Below are 11,927 nucleotides of genomic sequence, written 5' to 3'. Positions count from 1 at the left end.
GCAAATAGCCATGAAATCTCTGCTTCTATGGAAATTTTTTTCTCTCCTCTCTTCACCAAAATTACCTTTTTTTCCCTCTACTCTTCAAATGTAACTAGTTTTTTATCCTGTTGTATTCAAATTATACGCAGTTCAGTAAACAATTTCAATTTGCATGTTAAACTCAAATTCCCTGTTAAACAAGTTATCTGAACCAGTTGAAGAGTGAAAAAAAATCAACTAAAATTTGGTAATTATTCACCATAAATATTCATGCAATGAGAAGTTAAATTTTCAACTAGACAATTAACTAACTATTTTAATAAAAGCAATCAGTTAGGTTTGATTAACATTAACAATTGAAATCAATTGGAAATGTTGATTGAATCTGAGTTTCTTCAAAAAATACTGATTTTATTGTTTTTTTACTGACAAAGTATACTTATGATGGGTAAAGCTGGCAAACTCACTGCTGGGATTTGCTTTGCTCATTTTCCTCTAATCTTTGATCTCTGTGATTGAAACAAAAGGATTTTTACAATTTACTATTTAATTACTTGGCTATTAGACTGGATTAGGTTTGTTTAGCAAACTTCGCGTGTATAATTCAACATAACCTGTATCTAGAAATGATTGGACATTGTTGTAACTTGAATGGTGCGTGAATGAAGCGATTTGAGGATTTTGATGTTGAACCAGAAAAGATGAAAAGATGAAAAAAGATTGACAATCCTAAATTAATGTTGAATCGTCTACTAAAGTAAATTTCAATGGAAGACCAACACAGAAACAATATTTATCATAAATATTTATGTTCATTTGAAAATGATGTGAACCTTTGATCCTCTGACTCTAAGACTTTTTTAGTTAATCACATTGAATCTAATAATGACAGTTTAATTTACTATTTCTTGATTATTGTCAAGATATTTTGAATAACCCCTTAAGACTTCAACTCAATTTATCTTGTTAGTAATCTCATGCTTTGTTACTGTCTGTCAAGTTTGATAGCATAAAGAAAGCTCTGAAATGGAAAGACTAACGAGAATCAGTCCCAGTAAGATGAGTTGAACGCATTTTCATCCCTTTTCCGATTTTAAATCGAGTCTTTAAATTTTGAAATCTAATTTTTCTTAATCACTCGCTACATAAAATGGACCTCCAGGACCATTTAGCAAAGCGTTTAAAGTTTAAGGGAAGGGATAGTTCTGGGAAGTTCATGTAGTTCAATCTTCTAGGTATCAGTACATTGAGCAAGCTCTGCCATTAAAAAACACACTTAGAATATTTGATTCTCAAAAGTTTATGGAAATGACTGTTGTTGATAGTTATTATGATAAGAAAGAAAAATATGAAACACTGAAGTCCTCAATTGAAATTTTTATCAATTCCAAGCAAAGTTCCTGTAAAAGCTTTCAAAGGTACATGAAGTATAAGAGATCTCAAGTAAACATGCTTGAGTGGACAAAAAATTTCGTTTTGTTGATCTTTGTTTTGAAATGATCTTCAAACTTTAAATGAATGAATTACTTTGAAACTCAGTATTTATGAAACTTGGACCACTTCAATGACTACAATGTGAGCTCATCTGTTCTTGAGTTGTTCTCAAAGCATATTAGTTGAATGATAAAATTCACTTTAAATTAAATAATGAGAGGTTATATAAAATTATACAATGCACTATTATAAATAGATATGGACTCAGTATTTTCACTTGCATTGCATCTGGTACAACTTGTCTATGGTTCAATGAAGTCCATTTTTAGACACAGAAAAAGCACATTTCGGATAATTTCATGGTGAAGATTGGAATTGACAATAATTAATATAATCGATGAATATTTATAAAAATTATCGACTTTTTGTCGATAGTATCGAGTATTTTTCCTCTTCTATCAACCGCCAACTTTGAAATACTATTTTGCGAGCTTTCGCCATTATCCTTTTTAATCGACTTACCCATCAATTTTTGATAATTTTTGCTCTTTATTTTGAAACAAACTATTGTGATTAAATGATTAAATTGATGAAGAAATAAAACTAGCTTTTCGTGTTAATGATTCCAACTTGTCTGAAAATACCAATCTTAAATATCTCAGGATTATCATATAGCTTGGAATCTAATGAATTGCAGATTAATTATTCACTTTTATTGATAAATTTGCTCTTAGCAGTCTGCAGAAATTACTATCTCAAGAGAACACCAAATATCAGAATAACTTTTAATAATAGCATCCATCAGATGGAGGTTAATCTGTTGCTTTATTTATGGAGCATTTAATTATCTGAATAATTTGATGATATTGCGTTATAACTCATCTTAATGTAATCTAATGTCCAATATCAATCATTGAAAAGAGAGATCAAACTTTAACCTGTACTCGATTTATAAGTTGTAATGGCATATATTATTCCACATTTGTTGTAAATTCGGATTTGATTTTGGTGAACCCAATTGTAAAATATTCAGTTAATTTAATTTCAGCTTCAAAATTGAATTGTTTCATTTACATAATTTCATTTTAACTGTATATTATTAAAATGAATGAGTTGTACGTAACTGCTAAAAGGTGGCATTAGATATGGAAGTCTGTGCTACTATGCAACAGTCTGTTGCCAACAAACTGTTGCATAGGGATTTATTTATTTACATTTTTTTGTTTCATTTTTCATTTTTTATTTTATATCATTTCAATCAATAATTACTATTGATTTTTCTTCATTTTCCGCCCATTTTCATTAAATTCTACCTTTTAGTATTGAAAATCAGTTCCAATGAGAATATGGCTGTCAACGCTACACTGAAGAAGAGTCTTGAAATCTTAGATACTAGGTTTTCAGGTCTACCTGGAGCAAGTGAACCTGATCTGTTGTTCCTTAAAGGTGTTTTACAGTCTCCAGTGATTGACTCTCTCTGCAAAGTAACAGAAAAACTTGAATCTTCAAGCTCAATTGAACCTGTATTACACGGTGAAGCCATGGACATCTTAAATAGTGTGACCGAAATGTGCAACAGATTACTCAGTAATCCTTCAACTAATCAAAGTGTGCGTAGAATAGCAGCTGAGTTGAACAATATTCTTTGCAAACCACACTTTGTCGCTGTTGTGGAAGCTCACGATCAAGTAGCTGCTAAAAATTATGATGAACCTGGTTTCCAAAAAGCTATGCCCGAAGATGAAGATGAAGATGATGATTGTGGTGAGGAAGAGATGACATCTGATGCCATTCATAACGTTGGTATAATTCGTAAAGGTGATGAACCTCTTGGCATGACTGTACAACTTGACGAGGGTCGAGTCGTTGTTGCTCGTATTCTGCGTGGTGGTCTTATTGATCTTCAAGGAATCCTCCGTGTGGGAGATATAATTTTGGAAGTAAATGGTCGAGAAATCTCTTCTCCGCACGAATTGATGGAAGAGCTACGTCTCTGTAAAGGAAGTATTCGTCTCAAAGTAATTCCATCTTTCCATGAAAGAATCATCTCTGCTCCATGTTATATGAGAGCTTTATTTAATTATGATCCTTCCGAAGATACTTTGATTCCATGTAAGGAAATAGGTATCAGTTTTGTTCAAGGAGATGTTTTGGAAGTATTGAACCAAGAAGATCCAAACTGGTGGCAAGCCAGAAGAACTGACATAGAAGACGCGCCCATTGGATTAATCCCTTCACAGGTATTTTCACATAATCTTGATTTATGTTACAATCGCATTTTATTTTGTATTTTAAACGTTCTTTATCCATTATTATCCAGGATTTAGAAGAGAAAAGGAAAGCATTCGTGAGACCAGAATACGATTATGCAACCAAAACGTCAATTTGCGGAACCAAAGTTACTAAGAAAAAGAAGAAAGAAATGTACCAAATTGATGCTAATAATTATTTCGATAAAGCTGAATTAACCCTCTATGAAGAAGTTTGTCGTATACCTCCATTTGAAAGAAAAACCTTAGTTTTAGTTGGTGCTCAAGGAGTTGGCAGAAGAACATTGAAACAGCGTTTAATCTCTTATGACTCTGATCGCTTTTCTGCTCCACTGCCTCATACTTCTCGTCCAATCCGGGAAAATGAGCAAGATGGTAAAGTTTACCATTTTGTTAAACGAGAAATAATGGAAGCTGATATTAGTGAACACAAATATCTTGAGTGGGGACAATTTGATGGCCATCTGTATGGAACCAAGTTAGATTCTATTCGTGCCATTATTAGATCGGGTAAAATGTGTATCCTTGATTGTAATCCTCAGGTAAGAAACATCCATCTATCCATCTATCATTTTTATTTAAATGTTTTTCTCGCTTTCTCTTCCAACTCTTTTCCAGTGTCTGAAAGTTCTAAAAACTGCTGAATTTATGCCATTCGTTGTTTTCATCGCTGCTCCACCAATTGATCAGCTTCGATATATGCATGAATGGGGACGTAGTCATTCATCAGCCAACAGGACAATGACTGTAAGTCACTTCACTTCATTATCACCAATCTTTATTTAACACTGAAATTCCATATTTTTCAATTTCAGCTCGACCGTGCCTTAGGACGACATCATTCACGCCGTGCTCGAACCTTGCAAAGCTTGGCATCTTTTTGTGAGGATGAAGACCTCCAAGTGACGATTTCTGAAAGCGCAAAACTCAATCGAACCTATGAAAAGTATTTTGACATGATTTTGGTTAATAACAACTTTGACAAAACTTTTGAAGATTTGAAGGAGGCTCTTAATGCTTTAAGTACTGAACCTCAATGGGTGCCAATTAATTGGGTTTTTAGCGAATAGAGCAAGCAAAAAAAAGATAAACAGATAAGAAAATGACGAAAAATCAAAAGGTGTCTTGCAAAAAAAACAATCAACTTGAACAAAAAAGGAGCTAAAACTACCAATCAATAAGAAGAGACTAGTTTTAATTGTGTTAAGTGGTTTGAAGCTATTTTCAAGTGTCTATTTGTTATTACCGCCAATCAGCAGCTTAGAGCAAATAATTGAAGATAATAAGTTAAGTTGAAAAGAATCTCAAATTGTGTTGATTCATATCATTTTTACTTTCTCAATATCATTCGCATTTAAAAATTTATACATTGCAACACATTGAATTACACATTCCATCCATGATAATTAACATGGTGTTATCATGTTAAAATCCGTCCTATTGACTTATACAACTTTCACCATTGCTTTTCAAAGTGAATTCCAATAATAACACTTGCCTGCTTTACTATTAATAACTATTTTCCACAGCTATCAAAGTGCATTTATATTACCTGGTAATCTTTTCAAATCTAGGTATTCTCTAATTGCTTAACGCATTTCCAAACAAACTACACAATCAAATCTTTTTTGTCATTTTACTCAATTTCTCAATAAACAAATGCAATCTCAATCTGAATCAAAACATGTAATTTTCCATTATTCCTATAACACCAAATTCACTCAAATATGCTAAAAATTCAAAATTGTTTACAAGTGATGTAAAATCTGGAATGAAATGCGTTTTTTAATTTAGGTGTTTTTTGTGATTTGTAGCATTTTCATTCCGTATCTGATTAAAAGAGGAACAGACCAGGGCAAATCTTTCAATGAAGGGTTAAGAAGGAAATTGAAGTGAACTGATACAGAATATCAATTTCATGCTTTTTTGATGCTTATTTTTTTGGTTTATACTTTTCTACTAATAACATGACACAAAGAGGCAAGGCTTGAACAAAAATATAATCAATTCATATTTATAAATTAATCAGTTAGCAAGTCAGTCAATACTAACGTTGGTTTTGAAATCGAGATTGAAATAAATGTAAGATATTGAGATATATTCAACACATAAAGTCAATTTTAATATCAATGAGTCAGTTTACAAATTTATTCTTATCACATTCAAGTTTGATTAACAAATGAGTTAAATTATTCTCAAAGTCAATAATCAAGAAAACAGATGTATTAAATCGCTGAGATCCAAAGGAAAAGTGACATTAACGAATAGAAATGTACATAAGTAATGTTTACAGAAAATAATTAAAGTTGTTTAATGATTTAATAATGGTTTAGAACAATGGAATCTGCATTATCTTCTTTCTCATTCGGATCATGGACGATAAATTTAACTAGATAATGAGTTATTTAATATACATTTTCCTCCTCTTTTTCACTCCTCCTAGTAACAATAAAAATTAGGTGAGTAGAGCAGATGAAACAATAAATAAATTTACGATTTTCCTTTCCATCGCATTGAGTTCGAATTGATAGACCAGGACTATGATGAAAGGCAGGAATGGGAATAAAAACATTAACAATGTAATAACACGATTTTAAACGACGAAGCTTGATTTAAGATGAGACACAATTTTTCAGCCAAAGACACTTTGAGAGGCATATGTAAGGTAGACAAAACCATCTTCATCTGCGTGTTCTTCATAAACTTCGGCCATTGTTCTGGACATTGTTAACATTGTTTTATTGGCAGTCATAACATATACAGCTTGATTTTCACCAATATCCATCCTGTTTCGAATGATCATCAGTAATCTGGAAACTGGAAGATCCTCTGGAACCAAAAATTTAGTCTTATCCAGCATAGGAAGATTTCTTTCTTTGGCATATCTTTCAATGACAACTGTTACCTTGTTGGGAAATTTGGCTTTAAGATTGGCATATTCAAGTTTCCGGGTCATCAAATTTTTCCTCTCTTTGAAACTTTTGAGCGGTGGGTTGTATATTTTGTTGTTGATGAAAAAGTTCTCAAGAATAGGCATTGTGATGTCAGTTTTACACTAAATTAATTAAAATATAAACGAAAGATGAGGATGTTGAGAATGATAGAGATGATACCGATGAAGATGTCGATGGCAGAGTCATAACATAACTTTTGCCCTTTAAGTCAACCCTATTTATATGAAGAAAACGGAAGAGGAAAAAACCAAGAAATGGATAAAAAAAATGGAAACTAATTGATAACAAGCTTCTTCGCAATTTGAGTGGATGAAAAATTTTAACGCAAATCAGCTGATATGTTGCTTTGAACCGGTAATTAGTGCCATCTGCTATTATCTGCTTTAACTTATTGTTTTAAAAAATTCGTTGACCAAAAACTTTTATTCTCTTATCTATTTTTTGAGTGGTTCACATCAAGTGTTTTGCTGGGCTTTTAAATTGCTCTGGTTACACATTTTGCTGTTTAGTCCAACTAGTAACATCAGATTGCTATTTTTTATTGAAAATCTTCACTTTAGTGCAAACATGATTGATGAAATATGTCAGTGTTGTACAAAGCGTTTCTCTCCAAGTCAAGAACCGCCATGCTTCAGTAAAATTCAGCACAAAATCCACATTACTCCCGCTGATATCCCTCGCATCACAATTAGTCAACGTAAGTCAAGTTTTTAAATGATAGAATTTTCCTTCGATTCTCGTAATCGAAAGTTTTGTTTGATATATTTCATTCAATTATCGCTGACTCTGAAATTTCATTATTAAGAAAATGAATTATACTTTTTTCCATGTTCACGCCATTCCCCCACCGTCCATCCTTACTACCGATTGAACGGTTTAATGAGAAGTTCGGACTGGCCAAATTGAATTATAGTTGGCCACAAGATAGAGCGTAATTTTCTTTATTAAAGATCAATATTTCATTTTCGGTGTTTTTATGGTTCGCTGTGGATTGGTGTGTGGTGTGGAAAAAAGTACGCTATCATTCGGTGTGGGTGTGTGTAAGCAAGTAAGAACCAAGAAAATTAATGTAACCGTGTTTAATGCTTTTCGATTTAGATTACGATCCCTTGCAAATGGAGCAAGATATTGAGCATGTTAGTTATCGATTACCGGGTAACAAATCATTTCGAGCAATTCGTGATTATACTGCCCAAGATGCTGATGAAGTTAGCTTCAGTAAAGGTGATCTCATTATTAACTGTCGGTCAATAGATAAAGATTGGATGACTGGATTTGTTCAAAGAACTCGCATGTGTGGTATGCTTCCTGCAAACTCCGTTCGATCCCTTAGAGTAAACTTATGAAACACTTATCAGCATAAACTTATCAATTTACTATTTAGGAATCAACCTTTTCTTTGGTATTCCTATTTTGACGAAGATAGCTTCTCTCAAACTCAAGCTATCGATTTATTTATTTGATATATTTTGAGAAAATATGTAAAATATCTTCCAGTAAAAATAAAACAAGAATGATGAAAAAGCATCTTGAGAAATTAACTTCTGATTTCGTAAATTAATCTGTTCCACGGTTTAGCAATAAGCATAAATTCATTTAATTTTTATACAAATTAACAATGATCACAGCTATTCCAGTCAGGATTACAACATATGATTGGTTTCATGTTGTTTAGACCACAAAAGTGCATATAATGAAGATGGGTTGGCAACAAGCGAACTGTGATTTCCCGTTTCAACAACACGACCATCCTGAAGGACGTAAATTAGATCTGCATCAACAACAGTTGAAAGGCGATGAGCTATACAAATGGATGTTCGACCATGGGAAGCTCTTGATAAAGCTTTAAGAATTTTCTGTGGAAAGCAAAAAAATAGTTAGATAATAATCTTTAAGGTGAATTTTAAATAGATTATTTTTCTCACATGTTCCGTGATTGAGTCTAGAGATGAGGTAGCCTCGTCAAAAATCAATATCGGACTATTTTTTACAATAGCCCTAGCAATTGCTACTCGTTGTTTTTCACCACCACTTAGCTTAAGACCTCGTTCACCAACTTGTGTTTGATACGCCTTTGGCCAGCGTTGAATTGAGTCATGAAGTTCAGCCATAGAAGACGCTTCATGAATCCTCTCCTGGGAAGCACTGAAATTACCATATTGTAAATTGTATTCAATGGTATTATTAAATAGCACTGGATCTTGTGGAACAACGGAAATAGCTTGTCTTAAGCTATCTACATCAATATCTTTAATATCTTGCCCGGCCACTAGAACTTTGCCCTGTTGAGGTTCAAAGAATCTATACATTAAGCGAATTATTGTAGTCTTTCCTGATCCGCTACCGCCAATGAAAGCAACTTTTTTACCAGCAGGAACTTCAAATGATAAGTTATTGAGAATTGGCTGGTTTTTCACATACTCAAAGTAAACATTGTCAAAAACAACAGAGGCATTTTCTGGTGTAACTTTTAAAAAGGGAGCTCCTGGTTTACTCTAAAGTTGAAAGATAAGTCAAATCATTAGCAAAATTATCAAAAAAAACAAAACCCGTAAAAAATAAAAAACTTACTTGTATCGCTGACTTCAAACTTAGAATGCTAAACATAGTTTTCATATCAATTAGTGATTGTCTAACTTCCCGATAAACTGTTCCAAGAAAGTTCAGAGGCATAGAAAGTTGAAAAACTAAGCCATTAACCATAACAAGATCACCAACAGTCATATTGCCTGATATTTTTGATAAAATTGATTGTTATTCAAAATGAAAAATTGATAGTTGGATTAGTATAGAATGCATAAGTACATTTTCTTACCGTTTATGATCTGAACAACAGCTAATCCCATAACACCAGCCAAAGCTGAACTGAATATAGCATTTTGTCCGAAATTAAGCATTGCTAAACTTGTTGACGTTTTCAATGAAGCTTCTTCATATTTTTTAAGCACTTTTTCATATAAAGCAGCTTCGTGCTGTTCATTGTTGAAATATTTAACAGTCTCATAATTAATTAGAGAGTCAATTGCATGATTTCCGGCATCATTCTCAGCCTTGTTCATTTGTAAACGAAACTTGGTTCTCCATGAAGTAACCCCGAAAGTAAAAGCAGAGTAGCTACCAATACAGATGAGAGTGATAGCTGCAAATTGCGGACCACATTTATAATACTAGAAAGATGTATAATGATGTAAGTAAATTAAAATGGAGGAAATAAAACAAAAGGATAAAATGATTCATACCAGAATACTACTAGCCAAGGCAACCTCGAGTATTGTAGGTGCAACATTGAAGACAATTGCACTTAAAACAAAATTAATACCCCTGTGAAAGATAAAACGTGAAAATAATTAGTTAAACGGGCTCATTTATATTAATAGTTTAAAAATATACCTGGTTCCTCGATCAATTGCTTTGGAAAGTGCACCAGTTTGTCTTGACAGATGAAAAGAAAGGTCCAATTTATGAAGATGAAGGAAAACATTTCTAGCAACAGTTCTTATTGAGTCATGAGCAACTTTGGCGAAAACTGCATTTCTCAATTCATTGAATAAAGATGCACTAGCCCTGAAAACACCATCTGAAACAAATACACGGGATATTAATAAAGGTGTAAAGCAGTTTTGATAAAAAAGAACTAACATGCTACAACTAATGAGATAGCAGACGTGATAGCAGTGGTTGCAGGATCACTGAAGTTCAATGGTGTTCCTTGACTTGTATTCAAAAAGTCAATTAGATACTTGAAAATGAAAGGAACGGAGACATTTACTGCCTATAAATAAGAGAAATATTGTTTAGATTATCATGTAAAAAAAATAATTTTGCATATTACCTTTGCAGCAACTAATAATCCAAGAGCAACAACGACCCGTTTTTTCAGCTCAGGTTTGTCCTTAGGCCAAACATAACTGGTCATTTGTTTTATTATTGACCATGATCCGACTTTATTATTCGCTGATGTGAGACCATTAGCCTCACTACCATGGCCAAGACCATGAAACAAACGATAAAATGACTTGTAATTTTTGATCAAAGATCTGTCAGAGTGTAAGACAAAATGTTTACCGGTGAATTTAGTTCGGCTAAGTTGAAGTAAACACCGAATCATTTAAAAACTGGAACAGAAAAGAGATAGTAACTCTCTTTTCCTTTTTTCAGACACAAAATGCACTCAAAACGTAATCATGAGAGGAAGAAAGTTGAAATAATGATAAAAACCTAGAGGATCGAATTATGTGATCCTCTAGTGTCTGATTAATAAGGTAATTTCGATTAATATCTAATTAATTGGAAACTGCACATCGTTAAACATAATATCAAGCATCAACAAAGTCAAATCAAGTGACTTTAACATATGATGTCAAGAACTGCAATGATCAAGATGCCACCTTTTATCAATTAAATTAACTTCTCGGTTCTTTAGCGGAATGCATTTCTCTAACAGTGAATAAATCATACAATCAAGAAACAGTTGCTTTCAAACATCAGCAATTAAAGTCAAACTATAAATCAATTGGCTAACCAGTTAATAGGCTGACCACATGAAAATGTATTTGGTCTGCTTTAGAAATGAAATGATTTGAACCAACAATGATTACAAAAAATAAGGCAAAAGGATTTACCTGATCAGTCATTGATAATCAAGTGAATTCATAAAAACCTGAATGTAACTCTTTAGCATTTTGATTAATATAATGTCATGGTCAACCGGATTTGAGTTAACATACTCTTTACAATAAAACATGAAAGAAATACAATTGAATCAAAGAAATTGATTGTTGATCGACATTGAATTGCTGAAGATTATGAGTAAACTGTAAGTGAGAGTTTAACATTTTAAATCAACATCTAATTTTGAACGTCAACTTGGGTTGAATAAATATTGGGCTGAAAAAAATAAAAGGATAATTTAAATTCAGTTGATCTGAGTAATGGAAAGCTTCAATCTCAAATAATTATCTATCCCTTGAAACGTAATATTTAGCCTAACCGGAACGATTCAGTCCCGTTTAATGATCACAGGTAAAAAAATCAATGCAACAGTGAATTTGAAAGTATGGTTAAATTGTGCATCAATGATTCAAAGTAAATCACTTTCAACATCAAGTTAATAAACAACACTTAAAAGTTTCCATAAAGATTAATGTTGAAAATTAACTGAGGCGAATCACAATTTGAATAGCAAAGCTAACAAATTAAAATTTACACATTTGTACTAAGCAAACAAATTGTCAGCAATGTAAAAGCAATGATAATACCAATTAAAGGAGTTATGAAAGTCTGAAAC

General features: G+C 32.5%; 4 protein-coding genes across 4 annotated transcripts; 2 read left to right on the top strand and 2 right to left on the bottom strand.

Annotated features, from left to right (window-relative positions):
- The first annotated feature begins 2,596 nt into the window (after nucleotides 1–2,596).
- LOC107369536 (protein PALS2) lies at nucleotides 2,597–5,357 on the top strand. The gene is made up of 4 exons (XM_015937501.3): nucleotides 2,597–3,656; nucleotides 3,737–4,228; nucleotides 4,305–4,433; nucleotides 4,502–5,357. Exons 1-4 carry the CDS (start codon nucleotides 2,763–2,765, stop codon nucleotides 4,754–4,756), a joined length of 1,770 nt encoding a protein of 589 aa, XP_015792987.2. The 5' UTR covers nucleotides 2,597–2,762; the 3' UTR covers nucleotides 4,757–5,357.
- A 429-nt stretch (nucleotides 5,358–5,786) lies between these two features.
- LOC107369427 (microtubule-associated protein 1 light chain 3 gamma) lies at nucleotides 5,787–6,821 on the bottom strand. The gene has a single exon (XM_015937371.3). It carries the CDS (start codon nucleotides 6,721–6,723, stop codon nucleotides 6,319–6,321), a length of 405 nt encoding a protein of 134 aa, XP_015792857.1. The 5' UTR covers nucleotides 6,724–6,821; the 3' UTR covers nucleotides 5,787–6,318.
- A 321-nt stretch (nucleotides 6,822–7,142) lies between these two features.
- On the top strand, nucleotides 7,143–8,181 carry LOC107369428 (LIM and SH3 domain protein Lasp). The gene is made up of 2 exons (XM_015937372.3): nucleotides 7,143–7,337; nucleotides 7,739–8,181. The coding sequence occupies exons 1-2, from the start codon at nucleotides 7,208–7,210 to the stop codon at nucleotides 7,984–7,986; spliced, it is 378 nt and encodes a 125-aa protein (XP_015792858.2). The 5' UTR covers nucleotides 7,143–7,207; the 3' UTR covers nucleotides 7,987–8,181.
- A 32-nt stretch (nucleotides 8,182–8,213) lies between these two features.
- On the bottom strand, nucleotides 8,214–10,838 carry LOC107369424 (iron-sulfur clusters transporter ABCB7, mitochondrial). The gene is made up of 8 exons (XM_015937367.3): nucleotides 10,473–10,838; nucleotides 10,280–10,412; nucleotides 10,031–10,217; nucleotides 9,880–9,961; nucleotides 9,456–9,807; nucleotides 9,212–9,369; nucleotides 8,566–9,135; nucleotides 8,214–8,496 (listed from the first exon to the last, which is right to left on the bottom strand). Exons 1-8 carry the CDS (start codon nucleotides 10,746–10,748, stop codon nucleotides 8,284–8,286), a joined length of 1,971 nt encoding a protein of 656 aa, XP_015792853.2. The 5' UTR covers nucleotides 10,749–10,838; the 3' UTR covers nucleotides 8,214–8,283.
- Nucleotides 10,839–11,927: the final 1,089 nt, after the last annotated feature.

The sequence above is a fragment of the Tetranychus urticae genome, chromosome 3 (assembly GCF_039701765.1).
Source record: "Tetranychus urticae isolate SD_2017Ah chromosome 3, NJAU_TeUrti_SD_1.0, whole genome shotgun sequence".
Taxonomy (NCBI): Eukaryota; Metazoa; Arthropoda; class Arachnida; order Trombidiformes; family Tetranychidae; genus Tetranychus; species Tetranychus urticae.
Note: the sequence above shows the minus strand (reverse complement) of the source record. Positions and strands in the feature narration are given on the sequence as shown.

Bases quoted from the DNA above. Each gene is read 5' to 3' on its own strand.
- LOC107369536 (XM_015937501.3), top strand. From the start codon at position 2,763: ATGGCTGTCAACGCTACACTGAAGAAGAGTCTTGAAATCTTAGATACT. The intron at 3,657-3,736 runs GTATTTTCACAT...ATTATTATCCAG, and splicing joins TTGGATTAATCCCTTCACAG to GATTTAGAAGAGAAAAGGAA. The intron at 4,434-4,501 runs GTAAGTCACTTC...TTTCAATTTCAG, and splicing joins CAGCCAACAGGACAATGACT to CTCGACCGTGCCTTAGGACG.
- LOC107369424 (XM_015937367.3), bottom strand. From the start codon at position 10,748: ATGATTCGGTGTTTACTTCAACTTAGCCGAACTAAATTCACCGGTAAA. The intron at 9,136-9,211 runs GTAAGTTTTTTA...TTTCAACTTTAG, and splicing joins GTTTGAAGTCAGCGATACAA to AGTAAACCAGGAGCTCCCTT. The intron at 8,497-8,565 runs GTGAGAAAAATA...TGCTTTCCACAG, and splicing joins TAGACTCAATCACGGAACAT to AAAATTCTTAAAGCTTTATC.
- LOC107369427 (XM_015937371.3), bottom strand. From the start codon at position 6,723: ATGCCTATTCTTGAGAACTTTTTCATCAACAACAAAATATACAACCCA.
- LOC107369428 (XM_015937372.3), top strand. From the start codon at position 7,208: ATGATTGATGAAATATGTCAGTGTTGTACAAAGCGTTTCTCTCCAAGT. The intron at 7,338-7,738 runs GTAAGTCAAGTT...TTTTCGATTTAG, and splicing joins TCGCATCACAATTAGTCAAC to ATTACGATCCCTTGCAAATG.